The 14952-nt window shown below is 38.2% G+C and overlaps 2 protein-coding genes across 4 annotated transcripts in view; one reads left to right on the top strand and one right to left on the bottom strand.

Annotated features, from left to right (window-relative positions):
• Positions 1-14952, top strand: part of RPRD1A (regulation of nuclear pre-mRNA domain containing 1A) — a 1137547-nt gene that overhangs the window by 533229 nt on the left and 589366 nt on the right. The gene's annotated exons all lie outside the window — the stretch shown is intronic.
• Positions 1-14952, bottom strand: part of FHOD3 (formin homology 2 domain containing 3) — a 514974-nt gene that overhangs the window by 142802 nt on the left and 357220 nt on the right. The window contains exons 11-13 of one of the 2 annotated variants that reach the window (XM_049769642.1): positions 4903-5004; positions 1600-1950; positions 967-1017 (exon numbers count right to left, since the gene is read on the bottom strand). The exons of the other annotated variant lie outside the window; for it this stretch is intronic. Coding sequence (XP_049625599.1) covers positions 967-1017; positions 1600-1950; positions 4903-5004 — 504 coding nt within the window. The remainder of the gene's footprint in view (positions 1-966; positions 1018-1599; positions 1951-4902; positions 5005-14952) is intronic. 2 annotated transcript variants of the gene reach the window in all.

Here is a 14952-nt window from a genome sequence, read left to right as displayed (position 1 = left end):
ACCTCCCTCTGAGTCCACCGGACCCTGTCCTCAGCTTTCAGTCATGCTTCACCCAGCTGCCTGGACACAGCTTGTTTTCTCCCAAGGCAACTACAACAAAAGTGAATATCTAGTAGATACTTTAACAGGATTACATTACTAAAATTAAGTACAAATGACGTTATGGAAATAAAACCAGCATAACACTATCCTTCTCCTTTGTTTTTTTTCAAATGGTTAAATGATTAATTCAATACCCCAGTCTGCCCACTTTTGCCTCTCAATTTTAGCCAAACTAACTGGATCATACAATTTACTTGATTCACTGTTCAAGTTTGGAGTGGGGTTTGGGGTTTTTTTAGGTTCTTTCTTTGGTTTTCATTGTAGTCACTCTGACAGATCAGTCACCACTGCTCTGTCAAATTTGTGCCACACAGACAAAAAAAAAAAAAACAGTAAGCGGTTATCTGAAAATTAACAATTATAACAATGTTATATACTATACAAATTCCTGCCAAAAATCTGACTTAAAATGATAAACTTTTCTCCATTAAAGTTATGAAAATCTTTATAAGCACCAGGTATTTTTCCTCCATTTATGTCTATATTAATTTCAGCAATATATGTTCTTGGTCCCTTCTCTCAATTCCATAGCAGTAGTGAAGTCCAAGTGGTCTTCTAAAGACCAACTGGGAGGCAGCCATATCCAGGCATCTCTTGTCTGGAGCTGAGACAATCATGCCTCTGGTGGCCAGAATCACCCTGTGGGCTACCACAACTACTGGGAGGGGGATGCTGCCAACAAAGTTTATTCCAAGTCAAATACACAGCTTCTCATTTGCACAGATATGTCGCACCAATGATAGACATTTCTATATTATTCAAACTGCAATTGCCATCTCCTCGGAGGCTCTCAGCAATCTTCAGAAAAATTGCATATATTAGTATCCAAATTTAAAAGTAGAGGAAAGAAAATAAAACACCCACCTATTAGAAGAGAAAGACTGGAAGTTGTAGGGCTCAGAAGAAGAGTAAGTGCTTGAATGGAGAGAATTAGAGAAAGTGTTAAAGGAAGGAAGTCCTTATTTACTAAGCTGCATGCAACATGATAAAGCACACTGCTCTATTTCTTTGATCAGAAAAGACCCTGTACCAGGTGAATAGGTAATAGATGTATAGATCTTGACACACCATGCCAACATGCATGTTTCTTTGTTGTTAGGTTGGTTTGGGGGCCACCTTTTTGGTATTCAGGGGCTTCTCATAGCTAAAGATCATAGGGATCAAACCAGGGTTAGGCACATGCAAGCAAGTACTCCAACCCTTGTCATTTCTCTTCAGTCCCACCAATCCTTACACAAATCCCTACACAAAACCAGAACCATTTTAGTAATTTTATGATTAAAATTGAGTTCCTTAATCCAAGCAGATGGTGGTTTTCTTCTGTATCTTGTCTAAATAGTGTTAACAATTTAATCAGAGGTCAGAAAGTGAACCAACTGCTTTCCTTTTTGAATTCACACACACTAACATCAGAAGACAAGCCAGGTGTCAAGTTCACATGCTGTGTCTCATTCCCCAGGTTAGCCTCATGCTCACATCCTCAAGGGCCACATCTACCTGCTTTCCTTCTGCACCTCAGCATCCTTCTCCTTGGTGATAGGTGAATCCTCAAAGTCATAGGAGAAAAGGTGAAAGGGACTATGGGGCACGTAAGGCAGCTTTTCTATGGGGGGTGAAGCCTTTGGGGGCCCAGGTGTGGGCGAGGAGGGCCGAGCAGCTGGTGCAGGTGTGGGGGGTGACAGTAGAGCAGACCCAGAGGTCCCACAGCACAAAGAGCTCCCTGCTGCTGAGCTGATTGAAAGTTGCTTCTCCTGAGAGATGGTGCTGGAGGCCGTAGAAAGGACTGGACTTCGGGAAGCAGCATCCTTTTCTGTGGGGTTCTGTTCTGAGGTAGGGCTGTCCTGGCTGCTGGCTCGGCAAGAAGGAGTGAAAAGGAGATGAAGGAGAAGAAAAGAAATTGAGAGAGAAATTATGAAAGAGAAAAGACCCAGTGAAACCCCTCTATTAGTATGGCAACTGCTTCAGAATTTAGCTCTCTCTGCAGCCTCAAAGCCCAGCAGTAGCAGCTTTGGTTTCCCAACAATCATGGTGTTGTCTATCTAGAGAAAGAACCTATCTGGCCTCTAGGATAACAGAGGCTTTATGGGAAAGCAGTAATAGAGCTCCAAAGGCTCTCCTGCATCCTCTCAGTCTGTTTCTCCACTCTGACTTTGTTGTTACTTAAAATGTCACCATTTCAAATTTAATTCTTCTTCTCTTGTCAATCAGTTCTCCTAAAATATGTCCTGCTTTGAGTGGTGGGATTTCACACACCTAAACTTCAGCAACTGTTTTCAGCACTTTTCTCAAAAGCAGAAAGAACAAGAGAACAGAAAGCATATCAGCAAGAAAGGCAGAGTCAGAGGGAGGCACAATTAATGCAAATTTACCCATTTCACATGCTTCTCAGGACTCAAACACGAGTCTAACACTGCAAGGAGACCTTAATCTCCCAATTCCAGTTATAGAACCTCCTAGCTGCAGGGAACTGGATTAGATAAACTACTTAGATATTTTGATGCATAACTTTCTGACTTGAGAATCCAAGTCAAATCTACATTCTTCAAAACCAAAGTCTCCCAGAGAACCTGAAGCCCATCCCTAAGCATGGAGAATGGAGGTTGAACTGCTTCCTGTGTCAGGTCCTAAGCTGTCTCTGGACAGAAGGACAGGGACATCTTGATTTCCAGCCTTGATAAGAGAATGAGAAGGGCCTAGTTCAATGCAGGTCTCGCACACATATTGACACATGTGACAAATGCACATAGTGGGCACACAAAGTGCTCAAAATAATGAACATAGAAGTTAGGTACACAAAAAGCAGCAGCTAGCAAGAAGTGGACACAGTGGAAGGCAACAAGTCAGCAGAAAAATGCAGAAATAGTTCTGGCTATATTGTACTTTTGTGTTTGTGTTATCTATGTGTGTATAATAAAAACAGGCATAGGTATAGTGGGCTTATGTATCAGTTTATTAATAGATATTTAATTAAATATAAGTATAAAAGCCCATGTACAGGTTTAATAGTTTTTAATAGGTATAGGTATAATAGATATAATAGATTTATGTCTGGGAACAAATAATTTCTATGGACACTGTCAAGATCAAGTCCCGGTATTTGCTATGTGCCCTGTTACTTCCAAAATCTGGAAAGCTTGACTAAGATCTCTGGTCAAGGATGTCCTCTAGCATCAGTTTCTATTCTAAGGTCACTTCAGAGTGCAGGAAAATGAACATGTCTCTTAGTGAAGAGTAAAGTCAGTCAACAGAGATGCCTTTGAAGATTTCACTTTCCAGCCAGATTTTTCCATCTGGTTGGTTGGTGATGTACTGTGTGAGCCATGAACGGTTGAAGGCTTTATATGGTTGCAACAGAACACACATATTGAGGAGTGTTTGGATCTGTATCTGCATTTATTGAAGACCTCCCTGTGGTTCATTCACTTAAAACCTAATGAGAAGAAGTCTACTAAACCTCTTCTTTCTCAGAGGGCACCAATTGAAAAACAAGTCCCCCAATACAATGCACATGGCACAGGCTAGGGATCCTATTAATGCTGAATTTCTCCCTCTTGTTCTGACATTCTGGTTATATTCATTTCCATTCTCTCTGTCTCTGTCTCTACCTCTGTCTCTTTCTCCCTGTCCTCTCCCCTACTCATCCTTTGCATTTTCCTCTCCCTCTCACGATGACTTTTTTCCCAAGCATTTACAAATGTGAAAGAACATCTGTTTGCCAGCTCAAATTGGAGCTCCTGAGTTCTGGGGACAACAAGCTCCAGCATGTCAAAAGAGCCTATTGAGGGTTTTCACTTTTTGCACATTGGTGGCTTGGAGAGTTGCAAAAGAAAGAATTCCTTTGACTGAGTTGATAAGAAAAAAAGGTTATGCCTTTTCATCCAAAATTCTTTTGGTTTTGTTTTTTTGCAGAAAAAGCAGTAAAGATCTAGCTTGGAGTGGTGGTCATTTAAATGGAGAAAACAATTTTAGAATAGTTTTCGATTATTAGAATATGAAACTAAGCATATTCAATTGAGAGAGAGGGTGAAGCCACACCCAGTTGTGCTCAGAGGTCAATCCCGACACTGCACTCAGAAATCACTCTTGATGAGCTTGACAAACATAGAGGATGTTGGGGATCTTGCCTGCGTCAGCCATATGCAAGCACCTTACCTGCAGCCTTATAAGTATGCTCAATTTTAATTTCTTATGCACATATTGGTAAAATACAAAAATTGAAATATGTAAAAGTGTCTGTTCCTTAATAAATAAACACGGGACACACAAAGAGAGGATGTAAGGGTGCTAGAACTTCATTAGTTGCTCTGAGAATACTTGGACATCTTTATATTCTATATAGAATTAAAAGCACGCTTGTCCATTTGGATAAAATGCAAATTTGCATCATGAATCTGGTATTGATTTACCTATTTCAATATTATATGGGTAAAATTAGTAGAAAAAAAGAGGAATTGTGAAGCTACTCATATTATAGTGTTGAAAGCATTAAATATCTGAACAGAGATGAATATCTTTTTAGTCACCATCAATCTGACTGAGCCAAAGTATACAACGAAGGAAGAAACAGTGTGGCGAGAAGCAGTGGGATATTTCCATTAGGAAAACAGCATTTTCCTTTAAAATTCATTCCTGAATGCCAACATGCCTAGGCACTATGAGGAAATTAGTCCTTCTGTGGCTTTATGTGTGAGTCTGTGAGGTACAGTGTGCAGGAGACATAGTAACTTTTGCGTAGTGTTTTCAAACTAAGCTTCAGAGTGGAGCCTCGGGCTTTTAGTGTGAGACTCCAGCCCTTGGTACCTGTCTTTGCCCTGACAAAAGGAATCTTCCTCTCTCTCTTCATCTGAATTGGGCTCCGTGACTGGCTGCTCTTCTTCCTCTTCTTCTTCCTCCTCCTCCTCCCTAAGACAAGGTGTCAGGAAAAGAGAAATGCATATAAAGACAAGATGAACAGTGAGATCAGCATTACAGACAAATAGATGAAGAAAACGAAAGAACAAGCTGTTTGAAATGAAAAGAGAACACTGGATCTATCTCAGGAGAGGACAAAGTTCTCAAATGGAGAAATTTAAATGTAAATAATCTGAGTCAAATGTACTTGAAGATCACTTCTAATCATTTCTGTTTAGGGTTGCCTTGTATTAAATTATATATATAATTTCTATGACTATGGTAACTGTACAAACGATCATATTTTAATGATCCATTTTACAGTGAGGTAGAGATAAAATAATTCCACTTTGATGCCACTGCCCTACACTCCCCTGTGGGATTCAGAGCAGCTGTGGCCTGAGTAGGCTTCCATCTGCTTTCCTCCTCCACAGGGAGTTCTTGGTGTGGCCCAGCTCCTACAGAAAATACAGCGCTGACTTTTCCTCTTCTTTCCTTACCCTCTTTTGCCAATAACCAATGACTTTTAGACTCATTGGCATTAACAACCATGGTAGACACTGTATGCCATTCCCTCAATGTTGATGAATGTGTTTCAAGGTGAGGCTAACTTTTGCCTCTTCAAGGTATAATCAAACTCTGCCATCCTTGTACTTTTTTCATGGTTCCTACAGGGATAAATTAGAGGTTAGTCTAGAGATGCCTATAGTTTTCACTATAGAAAGACTATCTGTGAGGGGCCGGAGAGATAGCATGGAGGTAAAGTGTCTGCCTTTCATGCAGAAGGTCATTGGTTCAAATCCTGGCATCTCATATGGTCCCCCGAGCCTGCCAGGAGCGATTTCTGAGCGTGGAGCCAGGAGGAATCCCTGAGCGCTGCCAGGTGTGACCCAAAATCCAAAAAAAATGAAAGACTATCTGTGAATGAAGTTTACTTAAGAATAGTAGAGATGAAGAATAGGGAGCAGAGGAAAGGGAGAGAGGAAGGAAAAGGAAGAGGAGACAGAGAGAAATGAGAAAGATGAAGAAGAAAGAAAGGAGAAAGTGACAGTGAAGGGAGGGCAGGGAGCAGTTTTGTGATAATTTTAACATTTTGATCTGCTATTCAAACTCCTTTTTGAAATTCCACCCTAGTCTTTCAGTAGTGAAAATAGCAATTCTTGTTTCTCTGCTTAAGATCACTTAAGTTGTATTTTACTCTTGCAGGTAAATGAATATAGATTTTGGTAAAAAAAAAATCACGTTATCATTACCCTCCTTTAGTCTCTGACTTATATCATCATACACCTACTCAAGGATCAGTAGGAGAGAGTCTCAATTCCTTGCCTTTAAAAATATGGTCCAAAAGCAACATAATAGGAGAAGTGGTCCAAGGGAGAAGAGTTGGGGTCCTTGGGGATGAAATGGGTAGGTACACTGATGGGTGTGATGTTGGAATTATGTGCAAAAGAAATCATTGATTTTATTAATTATTTATTGTATTAATTATTGATTGTATTGTTAACCACATAATTCAAATTAATTTGTTTTGTTTTGGGGTCACACCTACATTGCTTAGGACTTACTCCTGGCTCTATACTTAGGAATCATTCTAGGTGGAGGAATCATTCTAGGTGGGACATGGGATACCAGATGGGATTCTGGAAATTGAACCCAGGTCTGTCACAGCCAAGGCAATTGGTTTATCTAATGTTCTATGGCTTTGGCCTCCTCAATTAAAAATTTTAATGTAAAATAAAAAATAAAACTTCAGTTTTCATCACCATTTTCTTTCTCTTTTTTCTTTACTTTTTTTTTTTTTTTTTGGTTTTTGGGTCACACCAGCTGTACTCAGGGGGTTACTCCTGGTTCTGCACTCAGAAATTGCTCCTCACTCAGAAATTGCTCCTGGCAGGCTCAGGGGACCATATGGGATGCTGGAATTTGAACCAATGACCTTCTGCATGCAAGGCAAACGACTTATCTCCATGCTATCTCTCTGGCCCCTCATCATCATTTTCACTTCAATTCTTTAGATACCATTTCTCAGCACCATTTATAACTAATCTATCTTAGAAATATTTTATCCAAATTTTTATCTGTTGATCATAGGCCTCAATTCATCTAAATCTCTTATCCCATCACAAATCTCTTGTAATCTCATAGTGCTCATCTTCAGAAGTTCTTTCTTGCCTTCAGTCCTTATGAACTTACCATTTCACTCACTTCTGTCTGCTCATATTTCTAATTTCTCTTTGATGCACTGTAATTCGGTGTATTTTAACTATATACAGAAAAGTTTCACAAAATAAGATAAATGCATCTGATAACCAGTCTGTTTTAATGCTTCCCTTTACTACCTCACTTAGTAAGATAGACCAGGTAGGTCTTTTGGTTCTTCTCTGTTTAAAGAAACATTCTATAACTAGCTTCTTTTGTTCAACATTACATCTGTGAGTCAATTAATCTGAGTCAAATGTACTTGAAGATCACTTCTAATCATTTCAGTGTAGGGTTGCCTTGTATTAAATTATATACATAATTTCTATAACTATGGTAACTGTACAAATGATCATAATTTAATGATCCATTTCACAGTGTATTATTTTAAAATTTGTGGTTACTTTGAATAGGGCTTTTATGAACATGAAGAATATATATTTTGGTGATCTTATGTAAATATGTGCAGTATGTATTTAGGACTAAGATTTCCAGGTAATTGATAAGCTTAGATTCATCTTTATTCAAAACTGCTACCCAGTGTTTTAGATTATTTGATCAAAGAAATTTAATAAAACACTTATGTAGTTTATGGGAATGTAGTGTTTCATACACATGCCGACTTGCTCTCTTTTTGAGAATTTTAATTGCCCAATCTGTGCACAGTAATATTTCATATCTTATACATTTATATTTATTTATATTACAATAAATATAAAATTGGGGTTTGTTTGTCTGGGGACCATACACATCTTATTTCTGGCTCTGTGCTCAGAGATAATTCCTGATGGTGCTCAGGGGACCACATACAGTGCTAAAGAATAAACCATGGTCAACTGCATGCAAGCCAAATGCCCTAAATCCTGTCATTTCTAAGGTCCCTTTGACTTTTTGTGTACTTGAGAGACTAGGACTAAATATATTTTCCCAATATATATACAATTGACCCATTTTTAGTGAAAAAGGTCAACATTTCTTTACATAGCATTATTGTTATCATAAAAAGATATGTATCTATAGGATTCTGAACATTTTCCTCTTCTATAGTCAGTTTTTTTTTGGCTTGTCAAAAATACATTCTCTCTTAATTTTATGGTAGATTATTAGATTGTATATTGAATTACCAAGAGGACATTTTAATTAGCTTGCCAATTTTTACAAAAATCTTACTGAGCTACTAATTAGGATAATATTGAATTTGTATACAAATTGAAGAACTGATATCTTTACATATTGAGTCTTACAATAGTTTGGGATATATCTTTTATTTAGAACAGGAGTGATGTAAGAGCCATTAAGACAGGTAAAATCCTGTGTACGTAAACAGGGCAGACAAATATGCATCTAACTGACTGCTCAGCCTGCCCACTTGTATGCTGTAACTTGTACATGACATTATAAATATCCAAATGGACCTTGGCAGATAAAAATTTCCCTATGTCGGGCCCGGAGAGATAGCACAGCGGGCGTTTGCCTTGCAAGCAGCTGATCCAGGACCAAAGGTGGTTGGTTCGAATCCCGGTGTCCCATATGGTCCCCCGTGCCTGCCAGGAGCTATTTCTGAGCAGACAGCCAGGAGTAACCCCTGAGCACCGCCGGGTGTGGCCCAAAAACTAAAAAAAAAAATTTCCCTATGTCAGTTCTAGATACAAAATTATTTCAAACTTTTTAAGTTTTTAAATTATGTATTAAATTTTCATAGAGGTTTCATATTTTCTTATAGTTCTTGTGTTAGATTTATTTCCAAGTATATTATAATGCTACTGTCCATACTATCATTTCTATAGCTAAGATTTCTAATTGCTAATGATATATAAAAAATAATCAGTTGGCCAAATTTACTTCATTTCTAGCAACTTTTCCAATTCTAGATCTCTGATCTTTGCTTTTCAATTATCCTCAAGAAGCAGTTTGTTTGTTTTTTTATTGATATGCAGTTACTGTAGGATACAGACCTAACAACCATTTACCACAATCCCAGATTTAAGGCAAACTTTTCATGTTGAAAATGACAGAGGGAGGGCCACAGCCTGGTCACTTCTACATGACATAGTTCCCTTCAAAGCCAACTCTGCCTTCTCAAAGCTGGGTCTCATGCCTTTGTCACATTTCTTATTAGACTTCACAAAATGAACCTAAGGAAATAAGTGTTCCCAGCTGTTTAAAAAGCACTTTAGAAATATTTAAACCATATTCTAGGACAAAGGCAATACAAATGAGGAAAAGCCAAGGAACAAAATCATAGAAAGCATTTTAGTACCTCTAAAGACAAAACACATCTAACATTAATAAAAATGTCTATAACACAGTTTATGAAACCACAACTCTGAAAGCGGACAAAATACATGATAACTGGTCAATAAACTATGAAGTTATATTTTACTGTTAACAGAGAACTAGAAGCCTACAAAGAGATACTATTTTATATATATGCTTGAAAAAATTAAGTTTAATATTTATAGGCAATGAAGAGAATGTATATCAACTGGTTCTTAGCTATTGATGATAGGAACATATATTGCTATCCCCACTTTGGCAAAATAATTAATGCATTTTGATAAAGTTAAACATTCAGATCCAAGCACAGCAATGCCACTGCTAGACCCATTTCTATACTCTGAAGCAATGATTCCAAACAAGGGAGATTCCTTTCACTCCCAAGAGACATTTGTCAATGCAGGAAGGCATTTCCAGTTGTCACAACTGAGGAAGAACACTACTGTCATCTAGTGTACAGGTCAACATGTTAATATTCCAGAATTCCTAGGACAGTTTACCAGAAGATATTGGGTCTAAATACTAAATATCAGAGTGTGAAGATATAAAAGTCTCCCTAAAGATACTGAGGTACACATATAACAGGTATACCAGGTACACACACATCTGACAGCAGCACTAGAAACAACCTAAATGCTCATCAACAACAACAACAAAATTGGTTGTAGTTCATTCCCAGCAGTAAAAAAGAAACGTCAGTTTCACATGTCAGTATGGATGAAGCATACTGTGGAGAAAATTAGTACAAGAATGAGGAACATAGATTATCATATACATTTTAGAAAGTTCAAAAAGGCAAAATTATATTAGCTATACACATATATCTAGTGCTACACAAAAATACCCTAGGACAATGATGGATATACAGTTTAAAACATTGGTTACCTACTACCAAAAACAGTGGAAGCAAGAAGATAATGTAAAGTTAAGGGGAATGCTCTCTTTATTATTTGATTGATCCAATTATCTATAATCAGGAAGTTTAAGAAAAGATTTTATTTTAAGGCATTCATTATATTTATAAATAAAAGATTTATGTTATAAAAATAAAATAAGATTTTTTTTTTTGCCACATCCGGCAGCACTCAGGGGTTACTCCTGGCTCTCTGCTCAGAAATCGCTCCTGGTAGGCATGGAGGAAACATATATGGAATGCCAGGTTTCGAACCACCATTGGTCCTGGGTCAGCCACTTGTAAGACAAACGCCCTACCACTGTGCTATCTCTCCAGCCCCAGAATAAAATTTCATTTCAAACAGAGGTTTTAGGTTCATAGCAAAACTGAGTGAAAGGTATAGAGATTTCCCATAAATAACAACAAAATTTTTAAATAAAGCTATTGAACCAGGATACAATAGCTCTCCTTCTCACCAACAATTATTTATTGAGTGCTTATTATGTGCAATACACTGATCTACTGCATTAAGAAGGTTCTTATCATTGGAGTTTACAAGCCCATGGCAGAAGACTTGAAATACCCAACTACCGTATTTTCAGGCATATAAGACGACCGGGCGTATAAGACAACCCTCTAATTTTGCAGTTAAAACATAGGTTTAGGCCTATATTCGCTGTATCAGACAGAACGTTTCCTATGCTGCAACTGTATGGACCACAGTGAGCCAATCACAACAAGCAAAGGTTCAAAGGTTCTACTGTAACAGACTTCCTCTCTGACACTGGCCAATCTGAGCAGGCTTTTGACAGTGTAGATTCGGTCCAGAACATTGTCTAATTTGCATGCATCAAAAGCCTGCTTGGATTGGCTGAGTTAGAGAGGTGGTCCGAGCAGCCTTGCAGTGATTGGTGCGGGATCGAGTTGGAAAATTTGTTTTGTGGCAATATTCAGACAATTTTCATTTAGCGGCATATTGAAACATTTTTTGGGATATACTCGGCGTATAAGACGACCCCCAATTTTCAGTTGACTTTTTTTTTGTTTCAAAAGTCGTCTTATACGCCGGAAAATACGGTATATCAGAAAGGATTCCAAGAGTGGAGGAGGAGCAAAGTCGCCTAGAAAATGAGAAGTATTTCCAAATTATGCTGGAGAAAAAGTCATAAAGCAAAGGAATAATTTACCAGAGGGTACAAAAGAATTTTTTTCACGTGATAATTTTTTGTTCAGATATATCTGCTAACTTCAAGTCCTATTTTGCCTGGATAATCCTCTAATTCCCTCATCTTTCTAACTCCTCCTCGCACATTCTCCATGAGCCTCCCTCTATTCCCCCACCTCCATCTTACTGTGTATGCACCAAGCACTTCAATTTTTGGTATCCTTGCAAGGGCCATTTTCCCATTTGGACTTATTACTCCTCTGTTTCTCAAGAGGATCCAGTCACCAAGGATACCCACCAGGAACATACTGGGTGTTGCAGCTGTTTGCACTGTGTTCCCAACATAGATTTCAGCATGCTGAATAATGTAGGGGAGAACCGAGCAAACACCTCCAGGATCTCCCAAGGTGGTAGACAAGAAATCCAAAGATGGCAAGAAGGCATGCATGCTGGTAAAAACTCTGGAATCGTAACATATCCAGCTGTATTCTCAACCATGCCAGGCTACTCCATGAAATTAAAGACAAATCAGAACTGGCAGCATTTCAACTAAGCAATAGTCTCTTGAATTATTCTTTTCAATTTTCTTCTTTACACAGCCCAACAAAGAGAAGTGGATAAGGGAGTTGTGGCCTCAGGGAGAAGAGGCCCATTAGCTCCCAACCTGCCTAGGTGCCCCAGAGGTCAGGATCTCAGCACAGACATGATCCATTTATGGCAACTAGTGAAAAGTTCTGCCTTGAAAGTAGAGATGAAATGCACATATTTAAATTACTTACTTAGTTATGTTATTATTAGATTAAAAGTATTTCATAGAATTACCTTGTTAAGCTTATGACAGAGAAAATGCCCTTTGGAATCATACTATATTATTCTGTTAGCAAATACTTAAATTGGGTTTTAAAGTTAGTCCCATAATGACTCACAAATTCTGTTAATTTAAAGGCTGTTTCTAGGTTACCCAGGACCCCAAATTTCCAATTAATGATCTTAATCAGTTAAGACATATAGCTAAGCAAATAGGCAGTGACTTCATTCAAGAAGAGTTTTGTTAGCCACATTTTTTTAATCCTTCAAAATATTTTCATCAGCCAAGGCACTGAAGGCATCGAACAGAGCCTGGCTGTTGTTCTGATGTTTCCATGGTAAGAACCCAAAGTTAGAGAGGAAAGTATTTATTGTCCTAGTAGTTTATAAAGTTTAAAATGAGCAAAAAGTATAGGGTATTAACTAAATACACCCAAGAATTGGACCTCTGGCTAGAACTTTAATACATATACTATCATTTTCCTATTTTATTTTGGATGAAATACTAGTAAGTCCAGCAACTTTGTGGAAAACTAGTAATACTATAGTACTACAAGAGAATTCTTGAGTATAGAGTATAAACATCAACAGTGAAAAAGACCAAAAGCCAGGATGCAAATTTATTTATTTGCAAGTATTAAAACAAAATCCAGCCATAACTATAGATTATGAGGTGTCTCACTCATTTCTTTTGCATGTATTTTATTTATTTAAACTATCTTTGAAAGCACAGATATTTTGAAAGCACACTAATTCCTTTAGACATCCCTTGGGAGTTGAGAGTGCAGAATTAAAACAAAGATTAATGTGGATTAGAGTAGTCTAAGAATTTGGGGACACAGGAGGGACAGTCTTAGGCTGAATTTTCAAAAAGGTGATGTAGAGGTAAAACACATCTCTGTACTCTGGGCTGGAACCTGGGCAGATGTCCTTTTGTCTTGAGATGCAATGTTTCTCTTTTCTCATCCATAAAATAACATGCCAAAGCAGCATGGGAGCCTCTGCTCTGTGGTTAAAACAAACCATCACTTGATTGTCAGTCAAGCATTCTTATTTCCTAGGAATTGTGCAATGGAGTCTAATGAATATTTCCTGGTCAAGCTAATTTTTACATATTTCAAATAATGGCACTTCTAATACATATTGTATTTCAGGTTTTCCACACACGGTCAGGGAAAGATTCCCATTAGGAAAAAAAAAGCCAACAAGAGAGTCTTGGTAAATATGTCCTTAAGAAGTAGTATCCAAAGCAACCATCATGAGGAGGCCAAACATGTTAGATTTTGTGTTCAATAACATCTTTCTTTCTAACTCATGACTTAGATTCGACAATGCTAATTGCCTTTTCACAAGCTTTGGTTTTCAACACACTGCCATCAACTCTTCATATGGTAATCAAGTACTGATAATTAGCATCTAGCAATAAACCCCAAATCTTGTATTTCAGCTTGTTTCTTCCCAACAATCTCATTTTCTATTTTCTAGTCCCCTCAAGTCATGCCCTAAGTAACCACAAAGACTTGTTTAGGCAGCATTTGTTCTATACTCCATTGGCTGTCTACTAGTGGAGATGCCAATGAAGAATTAATTATATAAGAAGGAGGTAACATGAAGAACAAAAAGAGAAGCAGAGGGTCAGAAACATTGACAAAAGAATCTTAGTAAAAGAACTGGATACACGGCATAGATGAACATCTTATCTGCACACTCACTTTGTTTTCACAGAGTTCCAAGGAGTTCTGGACTCCGTCTGGATTAGTAGCATGGTCCTGGGAGACTCAGTGAGGAATACTTTCATTCCAATGTAGGTTTCAAATTTTATGGATAAAAGCAACCTAAATCCTTCCTGCCCCCCACACATACCACTGAGGACCATATATATATTTTTTTTTTGGGGGGGGGTCACGCCCGGCAGTGTTCAGTGGTTACTCCTGGCTCCACACTCAGAAATCTCTCCTGGCATGCTCAGGGGACCATATGGGATGCCTGGATTCGAACCAATGACCTTCTGCATGAAAGGCAAACGCCTTACCTCCATGCTATCTCTCCGGCCCCGAGGACCATATATTTAAAAAAAAAAAAATCTTAAGTCACCTTCGGTTAGAGATAGACACTGTAATAAATTTGGAAGGCAAATTTATAGTTTTAGGGGCTGGAGAGATAGCACAGAGGTAGGGCGTTTGCCTTTCATGCGGCTGACTCGGGACAGACCCAGGTTCGATTCCTGGCATCCCATATGGTCCCCCCAGCCTGCCAGGAGACATATTTTATTAATGCTTTTTAAAATTTATTTTTAATTTTTTAATTCTCTTTATTTAAACACCGTGATTACAAACATGAGTGTAGTTGGGTTTCAGTCACAAAAAGAACACCTCCCTTCACCAGTTCAACATTCCCACAACCAATGCACCCATCTCCCTTCTTCCACACCCCTTGCCTATATTCGAGACAGGCATTCTACTTCTCTCATTCATTAATATTGCCGTGGTTGTTATTAGTGTCCTAAACAACCCTCCTTGAGGTGAACTTCGTATTGTGAGCCAGTCCTCTGGGCATATTACAATAATGTCTCCAATTTTTCTTAAAACCCATATATGAGTGAGACTATTCTGTGTCT

Source organism: Suncus etruscus, chromosome 3 (assembly GCF_024139225.1).
Source record: "Suncus etruscus isolate mSunEtr1 chromosome 3, mSunEtr1.pri.cur, whole genome shotgun sequence".
NCBI lineage: Eukaryota > Metazoa > Chordata > Mammalia > Eulipotyphla > Soricidae > Suncus > Suncus etruscus.
The sequence above is the reverse complement of the archived record's forward strand: the minus strand, read 5'-3'. Positions and strand labels throughout refer to the sequence as shown.